This window comes from Nerophis ophidion, linkage group LG02 (assembly GCF_033978795.1).
Source record: "Nerophis ophidion isolate RoL-2023_Sa linkage group LG02, RoL_Noph_v1.0, whole genome shotgun sequence".
Taxonomy (NCBI): Eukaryota; Metazoa; Chordata; class Actinopteri; order Syngnathiformes; family Syngnathidae; genus Nerophis; species Nerophis ophidion.
Window position 1 is genome coordinate 56,785,856 of NC_084612.1, and position 20,130 is coordinate 56,805,985.

The 20,130-nt window shown below is 41.0% G+C and overlaps 1 protein-coding gene across 2 annotated transcripts in view; it reads left to right on the forward strand.

The window, feature by feature from the left end:
- The first annotated feature begins 345 nt into the window (after window positions 1-345).
- The window catches only part of myg1 (myg1 exonuclease), an 83,444-nt gene continuing 63,659 nt past the window's right edge, over window positions 346-20,130 (forward strand). Inside the window, exons 1-2 of one of the 2 annotated variants that reach the window (XM_061887074.1) lie at window positions 346-694; window positions 11,121-11,233. In XM_061887074.1, the coding sequence (XP_061743058.1) occupies window positions 401-694; window positions 11,121-11,233 (407 nt within the window). In that variant the 5' untranslated portion in view covers window positions 346-400. The remainder of the gene's footprint in view (window positions 695-11,120; window positions 11,234-20,130) is intronic. The other variant, XM_061887068.1, reaches the window with a different exon arrangement.

Sequence of the window (20,130 nt, forward strand, 5' to 3'; positions counted from 1 at the left end):
AATCAGTGGTATTCAGTGAGGTAAGATGAATTAAATGCGCTGACAGTTCATTGCTCCTCCCAAATGTATTGCACCGACTGGAGCAGATCACCACTCCAAGATGGCGGTCCCGCCTCTTGTCAGCGCCAGTAGGCAGTAGCGCTCGATGCTGTGTCTACTTATAAGATGTCTATGAGCTGGATGCCCAAAACAAATGTTGGGAGTAACGAAAATGCACAGCTTTCTTCATATATTTGTGGAAAAATAGCTTTTTCAAAACGTATTGCAACGTGTTTTTAAGGTTTGCGTGCCACATTATTCCGGATATTGAACACTGATCATACCGGATTGAACAGAGAAAGTCGAAGACACCACATCCGGTCCTCCACTTAAATGAGTCCCCAACTTGTTTCCCGCTTGAATGAAGCGTCTGCATATGCTTGCAGCGACTTTAGTCCGAACCAAATATTTCCTTAATCCGAACCACAGTGCTCCCTTTGCCGCTAACTTGCTGACATATCACGACAGTTGCCAGCGTGTAACATTCCACTTGGACGCCACGGGAAGACGGCGGCACATGTCGAGTGAAGCCAAGAAGCTGCGCGCTGAAGAAACAATCATGGACACAAAGAAGAAGATCGGAACCCACAATGGAACTTTCCACTGCGACGAGGTCCTGGCTTGCTTCTTCCTGCGTCAGTTAGCTCAATATAAGGTCAGTAGAACTTCATGTCACTCTGGTATGGTTTAGTTATACTAGAGGATTTTCAATGAGTACACGCTTTACTCCACGCTGTCGCTGTGTTATACACGCCACGCCGCTGGGGGGCGCTCCTGTAATGACTATTGATGCTAAACAATATTGTGTCCCTCTGTATTTATGTTGGATGTATAATAAAATGTAGACCAGGGGTGTCTAACTCAAATACAGAGTGGGCCAAAATTCTAAACTGAATAAAGCCGCGGGCCAAAGTTGAACAACTTAACCTTTAAATAGGGACCCAAACAAGTTTTGCATTGAATATTGAACAAGCAAGGCTTATATAACTTTATAGTGACATGCAAAATCGAGTTTTGTTGGTAGCGGGGTGTATATTGTAGCGTCCCTTAAGAGTTAGTGCTGCAAGGGGTTGTGGGTATTTGTTCTGTTGTGTTTATGTTGTGTTACGGTGCGGGTGTTCTCCCAAAATGTGTTAATCATTATTGTTTGGTGTGGGTTCACAGTGTGCTGTAACAGTGTTAAAGTTGTTTACACGGCCACCCTCAGTGTGACCTGTATGGCTGTTGACCAAATATGCGTTGCATTCAATTGTGTGTGTTGAAGCTGCAGATATTACGTGACTGGGCCGGCACGCTGTTTGTATGGAGGAAAAGCGGACGTGATGACAGGTTGTAGAGATGCTAAAAGCAGTACCTTTTAAGGCACGCCCCCAATATTGTTGTCCGGGTGGAAATTCGGGAGAATGGTTGCCCCGGGAGATTTTCGGGGGGGGGGGGGGGGCACTGAAATACGTGAGTCTCCTGGAAAAATAGGGAGGGTTGGCAAGTATGAGAATTAGCGTTTAATGCGGTGATACAGCGGCACCGCCACTGTATAATACAGGCGGGCCAGCTCTAATGTTAATTTATTATTGCCTCAAGGGCCAAATGAAATTACACGGCTGGCCTAATCTGGCCCGCGGGCCAGAGTTTGACACCCATGATGTAAACAAACACCACCTGTGCCTCTTACAGTATTAATTCCATTTGTCATAACATAACTTAGAACGTAAAACTTAAAGGCCTACTGAAATGAGATTTTCTTATTTAAACGGGGATAGCAGGTCCATTCTATGTGTCATACTTGATAATTTTGCGATATTGCCATATTTTTGCCGAAAGGATTTAGTAGAGAACATCGACGATAAAGTTTGCAACTTTTGGTCGCTAATAAAAAAACCTTGCCTGTACCGGTAGTCACAGATAATGACGTCACAAGGGTGAGGGTAGGGCTGGGCGATATTACCTTTTTTTAATATCGCAATATTTTTAGGCCGTATCGCGATATACGATTATATATTACGATATTTTGCCTTGGCCTTGAATTAACACTTGATACATATAATCACAGCAGAATGATGATTCTATGTGTCTACATTAAAACATTCTTCTTCATACTGCATTAATATATGCTACTTTTAAACTTTCATGCAGAGAGGGAAATCACAACTAAGTATATTGACCAAAAGTGTATTTATTAAAGTTATTAAGCAAAGGCACAAACATTCAAGTCATTTCCAAAACATAAATTGCAAGATTGTCAGAGACATTTTAAGAGTCAAATAAAAATGAGCTGCAAAATAGGAAATCAAATAGTATTTGTCCTTCACTATGTGGTATGTTACTACGGTTATGAAATTCTCCTCATTCTCTAACGAGTGACTTTTCAAACGATGCTACATATTAGCAGTAATGCTATGTTTTATAGCAACGCTTTCCCCCCCACACTTGACAAATTACGGTTGTCTGTTCGACATATTCCCACTTGAAGCCAAACCACCGCCAGACGATGGAAACCCTGCTGTTTTTATTAGGAATTAAGTCTTCATTCATTTGTTACCAGATCTGCACCATCGTTCTCTCGTACGGCTACATTAGCAGCTAACGTTAGCCACGCCACCACCTCTCTGCCCTGCGAAGGCGTGTATGTGACGTATGACATGACAGTTTGGGACGTATGTAAGAATGTGCGCCTGCTTTTCTGCGAGAAGGAGAGACAGGAAAAAGCGAGAAGAACCTGAAGTGTACGCCCGCAGCTAAAAGTCCTGCGTGCAAAGTATACTGGAATATTACGATATAGTCATTTTCCATATCGCACAGAGACAAACCCGCGATATATCGTATATATCGATATAACGCCCAGCCCTAGGGGAGGGCTCCTCACGTCCTCACATTTTTTATAATGGGAGCCTCCAGCAGCAAGAGCTATTCGGACCGAGAACACGACAATTTCCCCATTAATTTGAGCGAGGATGAAAGATTTGTGGATGATGATATTGATAGCGACGGACTAGAAAAAAAAAATAAAGTAAAAAAAAAGGCGATTGCATTGGGATGGATTCAGATGTTTTTAGACACATTTACTAGGATAATTCAGGGAAATCCCTTATCTTTCTATTGTGTTGGTAGTGTTTTAGTGAGATTAAATAGTACCTGATAGTCGGAGGGGTGTGTCCAAGGGTGTCTTGACGCCAGTCCCTGAGGGAAGTCGACGGCAGCTGCATGGACGGCAGAAGCTCAGCTTATCTCCGGTAAGAGTCGACTTTTAACCACAATTTTCTCACCGAAACCTGCTCGTTGACAAGTGGTCGGGAACCATGTTCGCTTGACCGCTCTGATCCATAGTAAAGCTTCACCTCTGGGAATTTTAAACAAGGAAACACTGTGTGTTTGTGTGTTAAAGGCTAAAGCTTCCCACCTCCATCTTTCTACTTTGACTTCTCAATTATTAAGTGAACAAATTGCAAAAGATTCAGCAACACAGATGTCCAGAATACTGTGTAATTGCGCGATGAAAAGAGACGACGTTTAGCCGCAAATGGTGCTGCGCTAATATGTCCCCTGCAACCCGGGACGTAACGCGCACACGTCATCATTCAGCGACGTTTTCAACAAGAAACTCCGCGGGAAGTTTAAAATTGTAATTTAGTAAACTAAACCGGCCGTATTGGCATGTGTTGCTATGTTAATATTTCATCATTGATATATAAACTATCAGACTGCGTTGTCGGTAGTAGTGGGTTTCAGTAGGCCTTTAAGACAAACTAATGATCCAGAAGGGAAATTGTTCCACACAGTAGCTCAGTTACAAAAGATGGAAATTGTTAAGATGGAAAGCATAATGCAAGTATAAAGTAGACAATAAAATGTACCGTAGTAGCAATATAAAATATATCATATATGTGATAAGTTGAAGTACCAAGGATTGTCACACACACACTAGGTGTGGTGAAATTTTTCTTTGCATTTGAACCATCACCTTTGATCACACCCTGGGAGGTAAGGGAAGCAGTCAGCAGCAGCGGTGCCACGTCCGGGAATCATTTTATAGGGATTTAACTCCGAATTCCAACCCTTGATGCTGAGTTCCAAGCAGGGAGTTAATGGGTCCCAGTTTTATAGTCTTTGGTATGACTCGGTCCGGGTTTGAACTCACGACCTACCGTTCTCAGGGCGGACACTCTAACCACAAGGCCAGTATATGAAATATATTGATATATTCTTATATAATATATATAAATATATGTATAAAGATGCGGCATTACAAAATGACTTTACTGTGATTTAATAATCAACTCATAATAACTGGTCAGTCATTTTTTTTTACCTGGGGAAAACAATCATAAATTAAATGTTTAATTGAGAAATACATTAAATGCTGAAATCTCTGAGTCCAGCAGGTATAGACTACCACCTAATTGTTTCAAAGGGTCAATGTATAATTGCATGGTTAAATGTTTGCGCAATCAAAAAAAACAAACGTGCATGGAGGCTACTCTTTTAGGGCCCGTTTACACTAAACCGGATAAGGTTCCATCTATCCATTTCCTACTGCTTGTCCCTTTAGGGGTCGTGGGGTGTGCTGGAGCCTATCTCAGCTGCATTCACACTCTCATTCAGTGAGAGTCCAGTCCATAGTGGATCCAACATAATAGTGAAAGTCCAGTCCATAATGGATCTAACATAATTGTGGAAGAGTCCAGTCCATAGTGGATCTAAGATAATAGTGAGAATCCATTCCATAGTGGATCTAACATAATAGTGAGAGTCCAGTCCATTGCGGGGCCAGCAGGAGACCATCCCGAGCGGAGACAGGTCAGAGCCAAAGTTTTTACGAAGTTGTTTTAGAGGGCTTTGAAGACTATAACGGTGACTTCCATTTGCCACATCTTCCAAACGTTTCTCTAATCATTTTTTTCCATCCCTGACTTTGCGGTTATTTATTGCACTAATTAAAACCTGGATGTCGATTACTCGTGTAGCCCCATTCCATAGTATCATTCCATTATTCTTGTATATAAAATTTTGTGTTATTTATGTTCATCTCAAAAAACATCAGCTACATTTGCAATGAAATGCTTTCTGTGCCCCTCATTACTAGAAAATGTTTTAAAAATGGCGGGTGTACTGAATAAAGCTGACATTTGCACCACTTGAAATGCTACCTCTGCATGGGAATGCAATCATGTGCAATTAATATCAACAATCTAACCTTTACAATGATAACAAACGCCGTCCGACAGGGAATATGACTCATGTGCTAGTCCTTTGTTCGGGGCTGTACACTTATCCTTTTTACTCGGAGAACAGGTGCCCCAAATAAAACAACTAGTAGCACAGAAATAGTTTAATGAAATGTCTTCAATAACACACTGTTATTAACACTCAAACAACGTCTGGAGTAACCATGTGCACTCATACATATAGACACAGTGCCACTATAAGGCCTACTGCAATTATTTTAAAGCATTATTTTTCATCCACTTACGGCTTTCAGCACGATTATTACGCCCGTACGAAACGTGCACGCATATTGGCTTTGTGTGTTGTTACTTAATGATAGCAATATGGATTGCTAACATTAGCTATCAATGAATGTATATTCTTTCATAACAAGAACTTGACTGCAAATTGTTAGTTTTATCTCTTTGACAGCTTTCGTGTGTGCATGTGAATGAGACAGTGGTGAGTGACAAGCATGAACACCGGACAATTCCTCGGACCGATTAGAACTTTTTATTCAATACTACATAAGGCAATTCCTAAAGTTATAGTTGTTGCAATGACATCCGCGGTGATTGGATTAGTTGTGATACTGTGCACTCGCGATCAAAGATGCCCTAAGGCAGTGGTTCTCAAATGGGGGTACGCGTACCCCTGAGGGTACTTGAAGGTATGCCAAGGGGTACGTGAGATTTTTTTCTAAATATTTTAAAAAATAGCAACAATTCAAAAATTCTTTATAAATATATTTATTGAATAATACTTCAACAAAATATGAATGTAAGTTCATAAACTGTTAAAAGAAATGCAACAATGCAATATTCAGTGTTGACAGCTAGATTTTTTTGTGGACATGTTCCATAAATATTGATGTTAAAAATTTCTTTTTTTGTGAACAAATGTTTAGAATTAAGTTCATGAATCCAGATGGATCTCTATTAAAATCCCCAAAGAGGGCACTTTAAGTTGATGATTACTTCTATGTGTAGAAATCTTTATTTATAATCGAATCACTTGTTTATTTTTCAACAAGTTTTTATTTATTTTTATATCTTTTTTTCCCAAATAGTTCAAGAAAGACCACTACAAATGAGCAATATTTTGCACTGTTATACAATTTAATAAAACAGAAACTGATGACATAGTGCTGTATTTTGCTTCTTTATCTCTTTTTTTTCAACCAAAAATGCTTTGCTCTGATTAGGGGGTACTTGAATTAAAAAAAATGTTCACAAGGGGTACATTACTGAAAAAAGGTTGAGAACCACTGCCCTAAGGCTTCATATAGCTTCATATAGCGCTTTCCCAAAAGTATTAATGAAGTATAAACCATCAAACATTGAATATTGAGAGTATGTGACAGTTTGACTCTTACCTTGTTTACTTCATTCACGACCTCCCTATAGCTTTGTAACCAATCAGAAATATCAACAGCTAAAATGCACCAAACAAAGTGTGGAGAGAGTGTTTTGCATATTACCCATTATTAGGGATGGGAATTCATAAGAGTTTACTGTTAACGATTTCACTGTCGAGTCTGCTTAACGATTCGGTAAACTGTTTTCTTATCAATTTTTTTTTTGCAAAAAAAAAGAGAAAAAAGGGTGAGTTAGCATAAATGTTGTTTAGTTTAGAAGCAAAATGACCTTGCAAAGCCTATAATGAGGTGTCAAGAGGCACATAATTATCATTGATAAACCAAAACTTTTTTTAAATTAAATATAATAAATTTAAATGATTTTGTAGAATAAAATCATTTGCAAATTACACAAAAATGTAACATTTGGTAACTAATTACATGCACAGTGAGATATGTAAAGCCTTTATTGTTTATAATTTTGATGAATATTGTAGAAGAAACGTTATTGTAAATAAAAACACTATTTAATGGACCTCAAGTAGAAATTGAATGTGCATGTGAAAGTAACGCAAAGTAATTTGGCAGAAATTACTGAAATAAATGTAAAAAGTGTGCAAGATAGCACTTTTCGGACATAAGAGATTTAAAAAAATAAAAAAACGATGTAAGAAGTTTGAAAGATGGCACCAGGTGGCCATAAGACGTAACTGCACTTTTCGTCCATATTGATAAAAATAGTCTTATATATAGGGTCGTAAAATTATGGTCAAAATAATAATTAAGATTTTTTTTCTCAATACTGAAGTCATGAATACTGATTTTAGGTAAAGCAGTGTTGGGGTGAGGTGTGAACGCAATACCATCACGGCATTTGTAATGTCTAATAAAAAGCCTGTAGATAGAAGTTATCCATATCTAAAGACAAGTTTTTATTTTTGTCCATTAATTCTATCAGCTTGTTGTCATTACATGATGCCTTAATCTCTATTTTTACATTTTAATGAAGGGAGGTATTTTGTTTAAGTTATGCACATATATATGTACATGTAGATAATGAATTGGGACAGATCCATTCAGAGTTGGAGCAGAAATATGTCATATAGGAATTAACTATACACAATAAAAGATTAATAAAATGATGGGTCACATGAATGTTTTTTTAAAGTAATACCTGTGAAAAAAACACATGTAATGTAAAAAAACATGGTGTTTACTTTTTGATATCAATATAAAACTCAAAGCAGTTTGGCTAATGAAAATGACGTCTAATAAAACAGCTTTGTTCTTCTCTAGTGATTAAGTGCAACTGTTTGGCCAACAAAAATAAACAGGAGTAATACCTCTCAAATCGAATACACAAACTTCACAGCCTGCATTCAGTTCGATGAGGTGAAAAACCACTTTAGCTAAAATTTATGTTACTTGAACACTGATACAGTTTGCAGTTAAACAAACCATGAGTGAGCATCCCAGAAAAAAACTTAAGACTTTATAAACAAGTTTTGGCAACGTTCACGTCACATCGCCTGCTGCATGTTTCCTCCCCTCGTTAGCTCTCAGTCACAGCTGATAGACGCTGTAATGAGAAAATAAAAGCAACTTAAAATTGTTTTCTACTTCACTGTGTACTTTTAGTGTGGGACAGATGGATCCGTCTCCAATATAGTCCACACCTGTCTCCATCTAAACACAGCAGTGCGCTCTTAAATGTTCGCCCAGACTCCAAGGAAATGAAGCGATGGGGAAAATGAAGTTAAACCAAGCTCTTTGCTCTTTTTACTCCGAGGGGAAATCTTCGGAGCAAAGTCAGTGTAGTTTTTTCCACCATGATATTCAAGCCAAACGACGCTAGTACGCATGCGTCAGCGTTGCTGTGGCTTTGGTTCTAGGTAGTAAGCGGTGTTGCCTAAAATGTATTAATAAATGACAGTGTTTCGGTCATTAAAAATTAAAACAGTATTACTAACCGTTCAGAATTTTACCATTCATACTTAAAATTATTAAAAGCCGTGCTGTCGAACTTTAGAGCGTTTGTTGCACCAGGGCTCCGCCATTCCCACCGAGAAGGATCAATAAGAGAACCGTTTGAATACATGGCAAGTGATGCATTGGTTTTCGATTCCCATCCCTAACCAATGCTTTGCAGTGGATTTAAATGGGTGTAATTTAAAATTATGTACGGTGCATTTTCTTTTAAAACAATTTTTTTTTATAATGCCCACATAGCTCAGTGGGCGGGTTGTGTGTTGTTTGCCACATGTCCGTTAACTTTTTGTGATGGTGATGGTGTAAAGTTAAAGTTAAAGTGAAAAGTTAAAGTACCAATGATTGTCACAAACATACTAGATGTGGCGAAATTATTCTCTGCATTTGACCCATCACCCTTGATCATCCCCTGGGAGGTGATGGTAGCAGTGGGCAGCAGCGGTGCCGCGCCCGTTAATCATTTATGGTGATTTAACCCCCAATTCCAAACCTTAATGCTGAGTGCCAAGCAGGGAGGTAATGGGTCCCATTTTTATAGTCTTTGGCCGGGATTTGAACTCACAACCTACCAATCTCAGAGCGGACACTCTAACCACTAGGCCACTGAGCAGGTCACTAGGCAACTGAGTAGGTCATTTGCACCATTAGCAGGAAATGTTGTCGGAGTTAAGACATATAGATTGATGCTATGCTAATAACGTAATATAAACCCCATGGTTATTGACTAACATTACTAACGTTGTCCACACTGATAGAACAAAATGCGCCAAACAAAGTGTGTAGAGAGTGTTTTGCATATTATCCATCATTAGGGATCGGAATTCATAAGATTTTACCGTTTACGATTCCACTGTCGAGTCTGCTTAACGAGTCGTTGAACTGTTATCTTATCGATTATTTTTTGCGGAAAAAAGGGTGGACCTTACAAAGCCTATGGTGAGGTGTCAAGAGGCACTTAAGTAGCATAGAAGAAACAAATACTTTTTTCTAATTAAATATAATACTTTTAAATGTTTATGTAGAATTTAATCCTTTGCAAATTACACAAAAATGTGACATTTAGTAAGTAACTACATGCACAGTGAGATATGTTAAGCCTTTATTGTTTATAATTTTAATAAATATTGTAGAAGAAACATTATTGTAAATGAAAACACTATTTGATGGACTTCAAGTAGAAATTGAATGTGCATGTGAAAGCATTGCTAAGTAATTTGGCAGAAATAAAATAACAGAAATAACTGAAATAAATGTGAAAAGTGTGCAAGATAGCACAATATGTACGTAAGAATTGGTTGAAACGTGGAAATGGTGAAAGTTTGAAAACAATTTCCCCAAAAACCTGAAATTCTGGTAAATCTGGGAATTTTTACGTTTCAAAAAACAACTTTGTTTTTTTTGTCCTGATTAAAAGGAATGTTTTGACGGTGGAATGGTTGAAATGCGTTGAAAAATGTGGAAGGACTAGTAGCCAGAAAAAAGGGTGGAAATAGTGCTTTGGAAAAGCAGGAATTCTAGAAAATCCTGGAATTGTTTTAAGCATGGAAACATGATAGTTTGAACTTCCAGAATGGTGGAATGTGTTGAAGGTGGAATGGTTTGAATTGGTTGAAACATGTAGAAATGGTGACAGTTTGAAAAAATGTCCCAAAAACCTGAAATTCTGGCAAATTTGGGAATTTTTACATTTCAAAAAACAACTTTGTTTTTTGTCCGGATGAAGAGGAATGTTTTGACAGTGGAACAGTTGAAATGTAACTCTGGACACCCCGTGGGACAATCTTCAAATTTAACTCAGGGTGTCTCAAGGGCCAGACTGACAACGCTGACGGGCTGCACTTGGTCAAGAGTCGTAGTTTAGACACCCCTGGTCTAAATGAATACAAATATCAAATACAATTCACACGGATGACAATTATGACCTGCAATGTTCTGGTTTCTATGTTAATTGTTGTTTATTTCCTGTTGAATAATGATTCTGAAACACCTTATTTTATAGTTCAATACTATAATTCTATTATGTTTGTATATATGGTACACTTACCCTTGTTTGATCCATTTTTTATGGATATATTTTTAGAGCAAAAATTTGAATGAAAGGGTTGAAATCCATACTCTCACGAGCACTCCCTTTTTATTTTTTTTTAGTTGCGCAATCTATTTTTAGACTCACATGCGAGTGAAATGCTTGAACTCTACAACCCTGATGTTGGTAAAATAACACATCCCTGACAGTGTCAATCAAAACTAGCTGAATTTTTCATAGTCTGTTTGCCAGCAGGTGTTCCTAATAAAGTGTCCAATGAGCCTACAAGGTTTCCTAATGATTGATTTGGCTTAAAACTCTGCCTCCTTTGTGACCATTTAGGCCCCCACATTCAACTGTGAAGGGATTCATTTGATTCCAGATGCCTCTTAGATTCAGATGGCTTGGAAACCCAAAATAGGACATTTGGATCATTTAAATATCATTTTGTCATTTTTGAACACTGTCTGTTCGGTAATTGTACCTTCCTTTCCATTTGTTGCACAGGATGCAGAGATTGTACGGACCAGGGACCCCACACTGCTGGCGGACTGTGACATCGTTGTAGATGTGGGAGGAGTGTTTGACCCAAAGAGGCATCGCTATGATCACCATCAGAGGTAGGCTTCAGTGATGTACGAGCAGCTAGAGGGTGACCGCGCAGCTATGGTTCCAGCTTATTAGTCTGCTGGGAGAAGCCTTGTCAGAGGGGTTGATGTACAGTTTCTAAATTGTTTACGGTTCCAAGTATTGGGACTGAGATGTATGCGCTGTCAAAGATAAATATGGTGTTCAGATGATGGGCTAGGACCATATAAACCAAAATAGGTGAGAATAAGGGCTGCATGACTTTAACAATAAAAATAAATTGTGAGTTTTCTCTCCAAAATTGCGATTGTGTTCCAATTTGCAATTTTTTATATTTATTGAAGAGTAGTTCCATTAGTAATTTAGTCACATTTTTAGTAAAGTAACAAGTAACTATAATTAATGACTTTTTAAAAGTAATTTTCAGAATACAGCCTGTCAAAGTATCATGGTGTTTCTTGCTAACATCTTTGTGTGTACAGTATGTCCTATAACAAGGTTTGCCTATGAAAACACCATTGTTAAAGGTCAATTATTTCCATGTTGCTGCTGACCTTTAAACATGTCATCTTAAACCAGGGCGCTTTATTTCACATTGTGTTCTTTTGTGTTTTCGTTTTGCTGAAGAATTGAGCAAAGCTAATTGTTTTTTTTTTTTTTTTAAAGATTGGAGATTATATTTGACTTTTCTTATAATCAGGGTTCGTACGGGTGCTTAAAAACCTTGAAAAGGCTTGGATTTTAATGTTGTGTTTTCAAGGTTTGAAAAATGCTGTAATTTTGGGTGAAATGCTTGGAAATGTTCATCATATTTTTCTGCATTCTGACTGAATAGGGCTAATTATAAAATGGAAAAAAATTAAATAAATTCCCTTAAAAATGAAAGCTACATGCTTGATCTGTTGGCTTTGCAGGAGTTCTTACATTAGGTTGTTGTCATGCCAGAGCCGTATATACGGCTCTGGGTCCACCATGCCGGGAGGTTGTCGTTTTAATGAACATTGGATGGAGAATGACAAATGCAAACTTTGGATAAAACGTGGACCAAATCAGAATCAGAAATACTTTATTAATCCCCGAGGGGAAATTAACATTTTCAGCACAATCCACGCTGCAAAGTGTGCAAAAAGGAAATCCAGCTTCTCGCAATGGGAGAGTCTGCTCTCTTGAGTCATATGAAAGGTAAGCCACAGAGATTACTAGGCCTACAAGTTAACTAACGTTAGGTAAAGTTTTTAGGTCTAGCATGTACCAAAAGGTACATGCTAGACCTAAACTGTGAGATCAGCGTGAGATTACATGAAAATTACGGACAGTTATTACAAGCTGTGAAAAGAGAAAAGCGAGTGTTTGCCCTCCATCCATCCATTTTCTACCCCTTATTTGTTTGTCAATACTAAATTAGAATGTTTAGAACTTCCCTCAACTAAAAATAAAAGCTCATCCGACATTAGTGCATACAATGCCTAAGGTAAACACTGAATGCCATGGCTAGCCTACAGTTGCAAGGTTGTGAAGAAGTTGACATTTATATTTTCGTGTTTAGTCATCTGATTTCATTTTCATTGGTAACATTTAAATGGAATTAAAACCATAAAAGCTGCCACCTTATCGTGGTAGAGGAGTTTGCGTGTCCCAATGATCCTAGGAGCTATGTTGTCCGGGGGCTTTTATGCCCCCTGGTAGGGTCTCCCAAGACAAACAGGTCCTAGGTGAGGGATCAGACAAAGAGCAGCTCAACGACGTCAATGTAATTACAACATAATGGCCTCAGATTTCCCTCGCCCGGACGCGGGTCACCGGGGCCCCACTCTGGAGACAGGCCCGGAGTTGGGGCACGATGGTGAGCGCCTGGTGGCCGAGCCTGTTCCCATGGGGCCCGGTCGGGCACAGCCCGAAGAGGCAACGTGGGTCATCCCTCCAATGGGCTCACCACTCATGGGAGGGGCCATAGAGGTCGGGTGCATTGTGAGCTGGGCGGAAGCCGAAGGCAGAGCACTTGGCGGTCCGATCCTCGGCTACATAAGCTAGCTCTTGGGATGTGGAACGTCACCTCACTGGGGGGGAAGGAGCCTGAGCTAGTGCACGAGGTACAGAAGTTCCGGCTGGATATAGTCGGCCTCACCTCGACGCACAGCAAGGGCTCTGGAACCAGTTCTCTTGAGAGGGGCTGGACTCTCTTCCACTCTGGCGTTGCCGGCAGTGAGAGGCGGTGGGCTGGGGTGGCAATTCTTGTTGCCCCCCGGCTCAAAGCCTGCACGTTTGAGTTCAACCCAGTGGACGAGAGGGTAGCTTCCCTCCGCCTTTGGGTGGGGAGACGGGTCCTGACTGTTGTTTGTGCTTATGCACCAAACAGCAGTTCAGAGTACCCACCCTTTTTGGGTACACTCGAGAAACTACTGGAAAGTGCTCCCCCGGGTAATTCCCTCGTCCTACTGTGGGACTTCAACGCTCATGTTGGCAACGGCAGTGAAACCTGGAGAGCCGTGATTGGGAAGAATGGCCGCCTGTATCTAAACCTGAGTGGTGTTTTGTTATTTGACTTTTGTGCTCGTCACGGATTGTCCAGAACAAACACCATGTTCAAACATAAGGGTGTCCATATGTGCACTTGGCACCAGGACACCTTAGGCCGCGGTTCCATGATCGACTTTGTAGTTGTGTCATCGGATTTGCGGCCTCATGTTTTGGACACTCGGGTGAAGAGAGGGGCGGAGCTTTCTACCGATCACCACCTGGCGGTGAGTTGGCTGCGATGGTGGGGGAGGATGCCGGACAGACCTGGCAGGCCCAAACGCATTGTGAGGGTCTGCCGGGAACATCTGGCAGAGTCTCCTGTCAGAGAGAGTTTCAATTCCCCCCTCCGGAAGAATTTTGAACATGTCATGAGGGAGGTGCTGGACATTGAGTCCGAGTGGACCATGTTCCGCACCTCTATTGTCGAGGCGGATGATTGGAGCTGTGTCTGCAAGTTAGTTGGTGCTTGTCGGGGCGGTAATCCTAAAACCCGTTGGTGGACACCAGCGGTGAGGGATGCCGTCAAGCTGAAGGAGGAGTCCTATCGGGTTCTTTTGGCTCATAGGACTCCGGAGGCAGTGGACGGTTACCGACAGGCCAAGCGGTGTGCAGCTTCAGCGGTCGCGGAGGCAAAAACTCGGACATGGGAGAAGTTCGGGGAAGCCATGGAAAACGACTTCCGGACGGCTTCGAAGCGATTCTGGACCACCGTCCGCCGCCTCAGGAAGGGGAAGCAGTGCACTATCAACACCGTGTATAGTGTGGATGGTGTTTTGCTGACCTCAACTGCGGATGTTGTGGATAGGTGGAAGGAATACTTCAAAGACCTCCTCAATCCCACCAACACGTCTTCCTACGAGGAAGCAGTGCCTGGGGAATCTGTGGTGGGCTCTCCTATTTCTGGGGCTGAGGTTGCTGAGGTAGTTAAAAAGCTCCTCGGTTGCAAGGCCCCGGGGGTGGATGAGACCCGCCCGGAGTTCTTTAAGGCTCTGGATGTTGTGGGGCTGTCTTGGCTGACAAGACTCTGCAGCATCTCGTGGACATCGGGGGCGGTACGTCTGGATTGGCAGACCGGGGTGGTGGTTCCTCTCTTTAAGAAGGGGGACCGGACGATGTGTTCCAACTATTGTGGGATCACACTCCTCAGCCTTTCCGTAAAGGTTTATTCAGGTGTACTGGAGAGGAGGCTACGCCAAATAGTCGAACCTCGGATTCAGGAGGAACAGTGTGGTTTTCGTCCTGGTCGTGGAACTGTGGACCAGCTCTATATTCTCGGCAGGGTTCTTGAGGGTGCATGGGAGTTTGCCTAACCAGTCTACATGTGCTTTGTGGACTTGGAGAAGGCATTCGACCATGTCCCTCTGGAATTCCTCTGGGGAGTGCTCAGAGAGTATGGGGTATCGGATTGTCTTATTGTGGCGGTCTGCTCCCTGTACGATCAGTGTCAGAGCTTGGTCCGCATTGCCGACAGTAAGTCAAACACATTTCCAGTGAGGGTTGGACTCAGCCAAGGCTGTCCTTTTTTCACCGATTCTGTTCATAACTTTTATGGACATAATTTCTAGGCGCAGTCAAGGCGTTGAGGGGTTCCGGTTTGGTGGCCGCGGGATTAGGTCTCTGCTTTTTGCAGATGATGTGGTCCTGTTTGCTTCATCTGGCCGGGATCTTCAGCTCTCACTGGATCGGTTCGCAGACGAGTGTGAAGCGACCGGAACGAGATTCAGCACCTCCAAGTCCGAGTCCATGGTTCTCGCCCGGAAAAGGGTGGAATGCCATCTCCGGGTTGAGGACGAGACCCTGCCCCAAGTGGAGGACTTCAAGTGCCTAGGAGTCTTGTTCACGAGTGAGGGAAGAGTGAGGGAACAGTGCGGTGCGGCGTCTTCAGTAATGCGGACGTTGTACCGATCCGTTGTGGTGAAGAAGGAGCTGAGCCGGAAGGCAAAGCTCTCAATTTACCGGTCGATCTACGTTCTCATCCTCACCTATGGTCATGAACTTTGGATCATGACCTTAAGGATAAGATCACGGATACAAGCGGCCGAAATGAGTTTCCTCCGCCGTGTGGCGGGGCTCTCCCTTAGAGATAGGGTGAGAAGCTCTGTCATCCGGGAGGAACTCAAAGTAAAGCCGCTGCTCCTCCACATCGAGAGGAGCCAGATGAGGTGGTTCGGCCATCTGGTCAGGATGCCACTCGAACGCCTCCCTAGGGAGGTGTTTAGGGCACGTCCAACCGGTAGGAGGCCATGGGGAAGACCCAGGACACGTTGGGAAGACTATGTTAGAAAAACAACACAAATGGATACATGTTTGCAAACACCAATGACATTGAATAGTCTACAGAAACACTGCTTCATTTTCAGTGAATGATAACTCCTGGTTCAATGTTAGGCTGAGGTTTTAGCAGATTCATCGTCAATTTCCACCCTTTGGTGACCTCAAACAACAAAGCTATGGATTGATTCACACTGGTCTTCGCCTTTTGAAGGTTACTGGAAAAACTGGAAAATTGATCTTGAAAGTCCTTAAAATGTGCTTGAATTTAGCTATGGAAAAGGTGTACAAACCCTATATATTTTCAAGTCTTTTTCTTTTTTCTTATCTCAAACACCTTTAGTTGGGATCCTATAATGCACAACCTACTTTCTTACTTGTTGGTACCTGCTTTTGTGTATTTGGGATTCCCATCTGTCCCCAAAATTGAAAAACAAGGCATGGTAGAGATTTTTATTTATGTCCAACGTTCCCTCTAAGGTGCGTGCCTGCGAAATTGCGCACTGCTGACGCATCCTCTTCGCACAACAAATCTATGCCGCGCACAAAAAAAAAATCCAGTCTGAACTGTAAACAAATAAAACAACTACAGTTGTGATCAAAATTATTCAACCCCCCCACAATTTTGGGGTTTTAGCAAGTTGGTCATTTATTCTGTATTTTGTTTATAGTCATATCAAATAAAGATGCATTAAATAGACAAATGCAACTTGATTTACAACATTATATTTTGTAACATACCAAACAGTGTCATTTCTCTTAATATCTCATTGACAAAATTATTCAACCCCTTGAAGATCATAACTCTTAAGAACAGAATTTGAATAAGGTCTTTTCAATCAGGTGTTGAAAACACCTGTAGATCTGATTAGAACCAGAACGAGCAACAATTAAACTGATTGAAAAAGACTGTGACGCTCAGCTTCTTGTAGATGGTCAATGGTGTATTTGCAACATGGTGAAGTCCAGGGAGTGGTCAAAGAAGTCAAGAGAGGAGGTAATTTCTCTTCACAAGAAAGGATATGGATATAAGAAAATAGCAAAGACATTACACATTCCAAGAGGCACAATTGGGAGCATATTTTGCAAGTTTAAAGCTAAAGGCACAGTGGAAACACTACCTCGGCGTGGTAGAAAGAGGATGCTGTGTGCAACTGCTGTCCGGTATTTGAAGCGTACAGTGGTGAAAAACCCCCAAGTAACAGCTGAGGAACTACAACGGGACATTGCAGAGGGGGGAACGCAGGTTTCGTCCCAGACAATAAGGCGCGCACAACGAGATGAAGGCCTCCATGCCAGAACTCCCAGGCGCACTCCACTTCTGACTACCAGGCACAAGAAAAATAGACTCCAGTATGCCACAAGTCATCTGGACAAGCCCCAAATGTTTTGGGAAACTGTTCTATGGAGTGATGAGATAAAAGTGGAACTCTTTGGGCCTATGAATCAACATTATGTCTGGAGGAGAAAAAATGAAGCTTACAAAGAGAAGAACACCTTGCCTACTGTTAAGCATGGTGGGGGTGTCAATCATGCTCTGGGGCTGTTTCTCTGCCTCAGGTACCGGGAATCTCCAGGGCGTTCAAGGCATTATGAATTCTACTTCCTACCAGGATATATTAGCTGCAAATGTCATGAAGTCAGTGATAAAGCTGAGGCTTGGGAAACGTTGGACCTTCCAACAGGACAACGATCCCAAGCATACCTCCAAAACAACATCAGAGTGGTTGCAGAAGAAGGGCTGGAAGACTCTGGAGTGGCCTTCACAGTCGCCAGACCCGAATCCTATGGAAAACCTGTGGTGGGACTTGAAGAAGGCAGTTGCAGCACGCAAGCCCAAGAATATGAATGAACTGGAGGCCTTTGCCCAAGAGGAATGGGCTAAAATGCCTGTAGATCGTTGCAAGAAGCCCGTGTCCGGTTATGGATCACGTTTGAAGGATGTAATTACTGCCAAAGGGTGTTCTACTAAGTACTAAAGATGCATGTAACTAGGGGGTTGAACAATTTTGTCAATGAGATATTAAGAAAAATGTCCTTTTTTGGTATTTTGTAAAATACAGTGTTACATTTTAAGTTGCATCTGTCTATTTGACACATCTTTATTTGATATGACTATAAACAAAATACGTAATAAATGTCCAACTTGCTAAAACACCAAAATTGTGTGGGGGTTGAATAATTTTGATCAGAACTGTATGTATGAAGGTGCGCTTGTTTTGTATATGTGCGAATGAGAGACAATAAAGAGTGAGAAACGCCTGTAATGTAATGCCCGCACCTAAAAGCAACTGCGTGAGATACTCCAACATCACGATACAGTCATTTTCTATATCGCACAGAGACAAACCTGTGATATATCGCCCAGCCCTACTTCCTTACACATATAAGGAATATGTAAGAAATGCTTAGTAAAGTGTAATGAAATAGTGAATATCTGAAAATAGAGAAACCTGAGAACTATTTTTCTAAAGGTTTACTGCCTGCTGTGCTCAAGGGCGAGCGCGGCAAAGGTGGTGTGGTATTACTGATTACACGCGCTTTGGTCTGACTACTGTCAGTTTAAAAAATTCAACAAATACACTACTGTGGAGGTGACTTTTTGTTTTATCGAGAATTTTTTCACTTCCTGCAGCACTCATTTTTAGTTACTCTTCTCACTACATGCAGTTGCAATGACTTAAGGGCTAGACAAGACGGCGCAACTAAACTTCATAGTTACCTGGTCACTCCCACTAATAAGTGATTACTTACTGCGTCGCTTGGTCGGCAAGTGCCTTATTACATGCAACCAACCTGTCTTCTTCTGACAAAAAAAAAAATGTTTATGGAATGTTTTATCAAACATATTTTTTAAAATTAAAATAGTTTACGTGTAATTTGCAATGTACTGTATTTTTTGGACTATAAGTCGCAGTTTTTTCATAGTTTGGCCGGGGGTGCGACATATACTCCGGAGCGACTTATGTGTGAAATTATTAACACATTACCGTAAAATATCAAATATTATTCATATCATTCACGGAAGAGACAAAGAAAATGTCAGCAATCGTCACACACGTCAGCAATCGTCACATACACGGCAACCAATAAGAATTCGGCGGGGGAGGGTCATGGCAGAAGTGCAATGTGGGTCATGGAACGCTAACTGCTATATGTTATATGCTACTGCCGTAGCTATTAATATGGATCATTTCATCGTTGGCGGTAACCTATAAAAACTGAGGAAGGGCTGAACAAAAATTGAACCGAAAAGGAAATCATGTACTGCAGATTACAAACTGGACGTAGTGAAATATGCAGCAGAAAACAACAAGAGGAAGCGACATCGAGGAAGATTTCATTGGATTTATCGATTAGGAGTGACAGATTATTTGGTATATATATAGCATGTTTTATATGTTATAGTTATTTGAATGATTCTTACCATAATATTTTACGTTAACATACCAGGCACGTTCTCAGTTGGTTATTTATGCGCCATATAATTTACACTTATTCTGCCTGTTGTTCACTATTCTTTATTTATTTTAAATTGCCTTTCGATTGTCAATTCTTGGTGTTGGATTTTATCAAATAAATTTCCCCCAAAAATGCGACTCATACTCCAGTGCGACATATATATATATATAATATATAATATATATATATATATATATATATATATTATATATATATATATAATGTGTATATATATATGTTTTTTTCCTTTTTTATAATGCATTTTCGGCAGGTGCGACGTATACTACGGAGCGATTTATAATCCGAAAAATAAGGTATATTGATATAATTTTATCGCCCAGCCCTACGAACTAGTAAGCTGTCATACAATTGGAACTTTGCACGCACGAGCCTAGCAGACGTCCGTTTTCAGTATATGCGGACCTCTCATCCGCGGAGTCGGCGGATTAACCGCGGGTCGGGCAGGTGACATGAAGAAAAAATAAATTTTAATTAGATTCGGGCGGGTGGCGGTTGAACCATCCGGAAATATTTGATATACATGGTTCTGGGATCGGTATTCTTTACCATTCAAAGAGCCATTTAAGACCCGTGTCACAAAGCGAAGAAGACAATAGGAGACGCTAATATTCTCTAGAGTGACTGCCGCCAGTCACCCAGTTAATAAGTATTAGTGCGT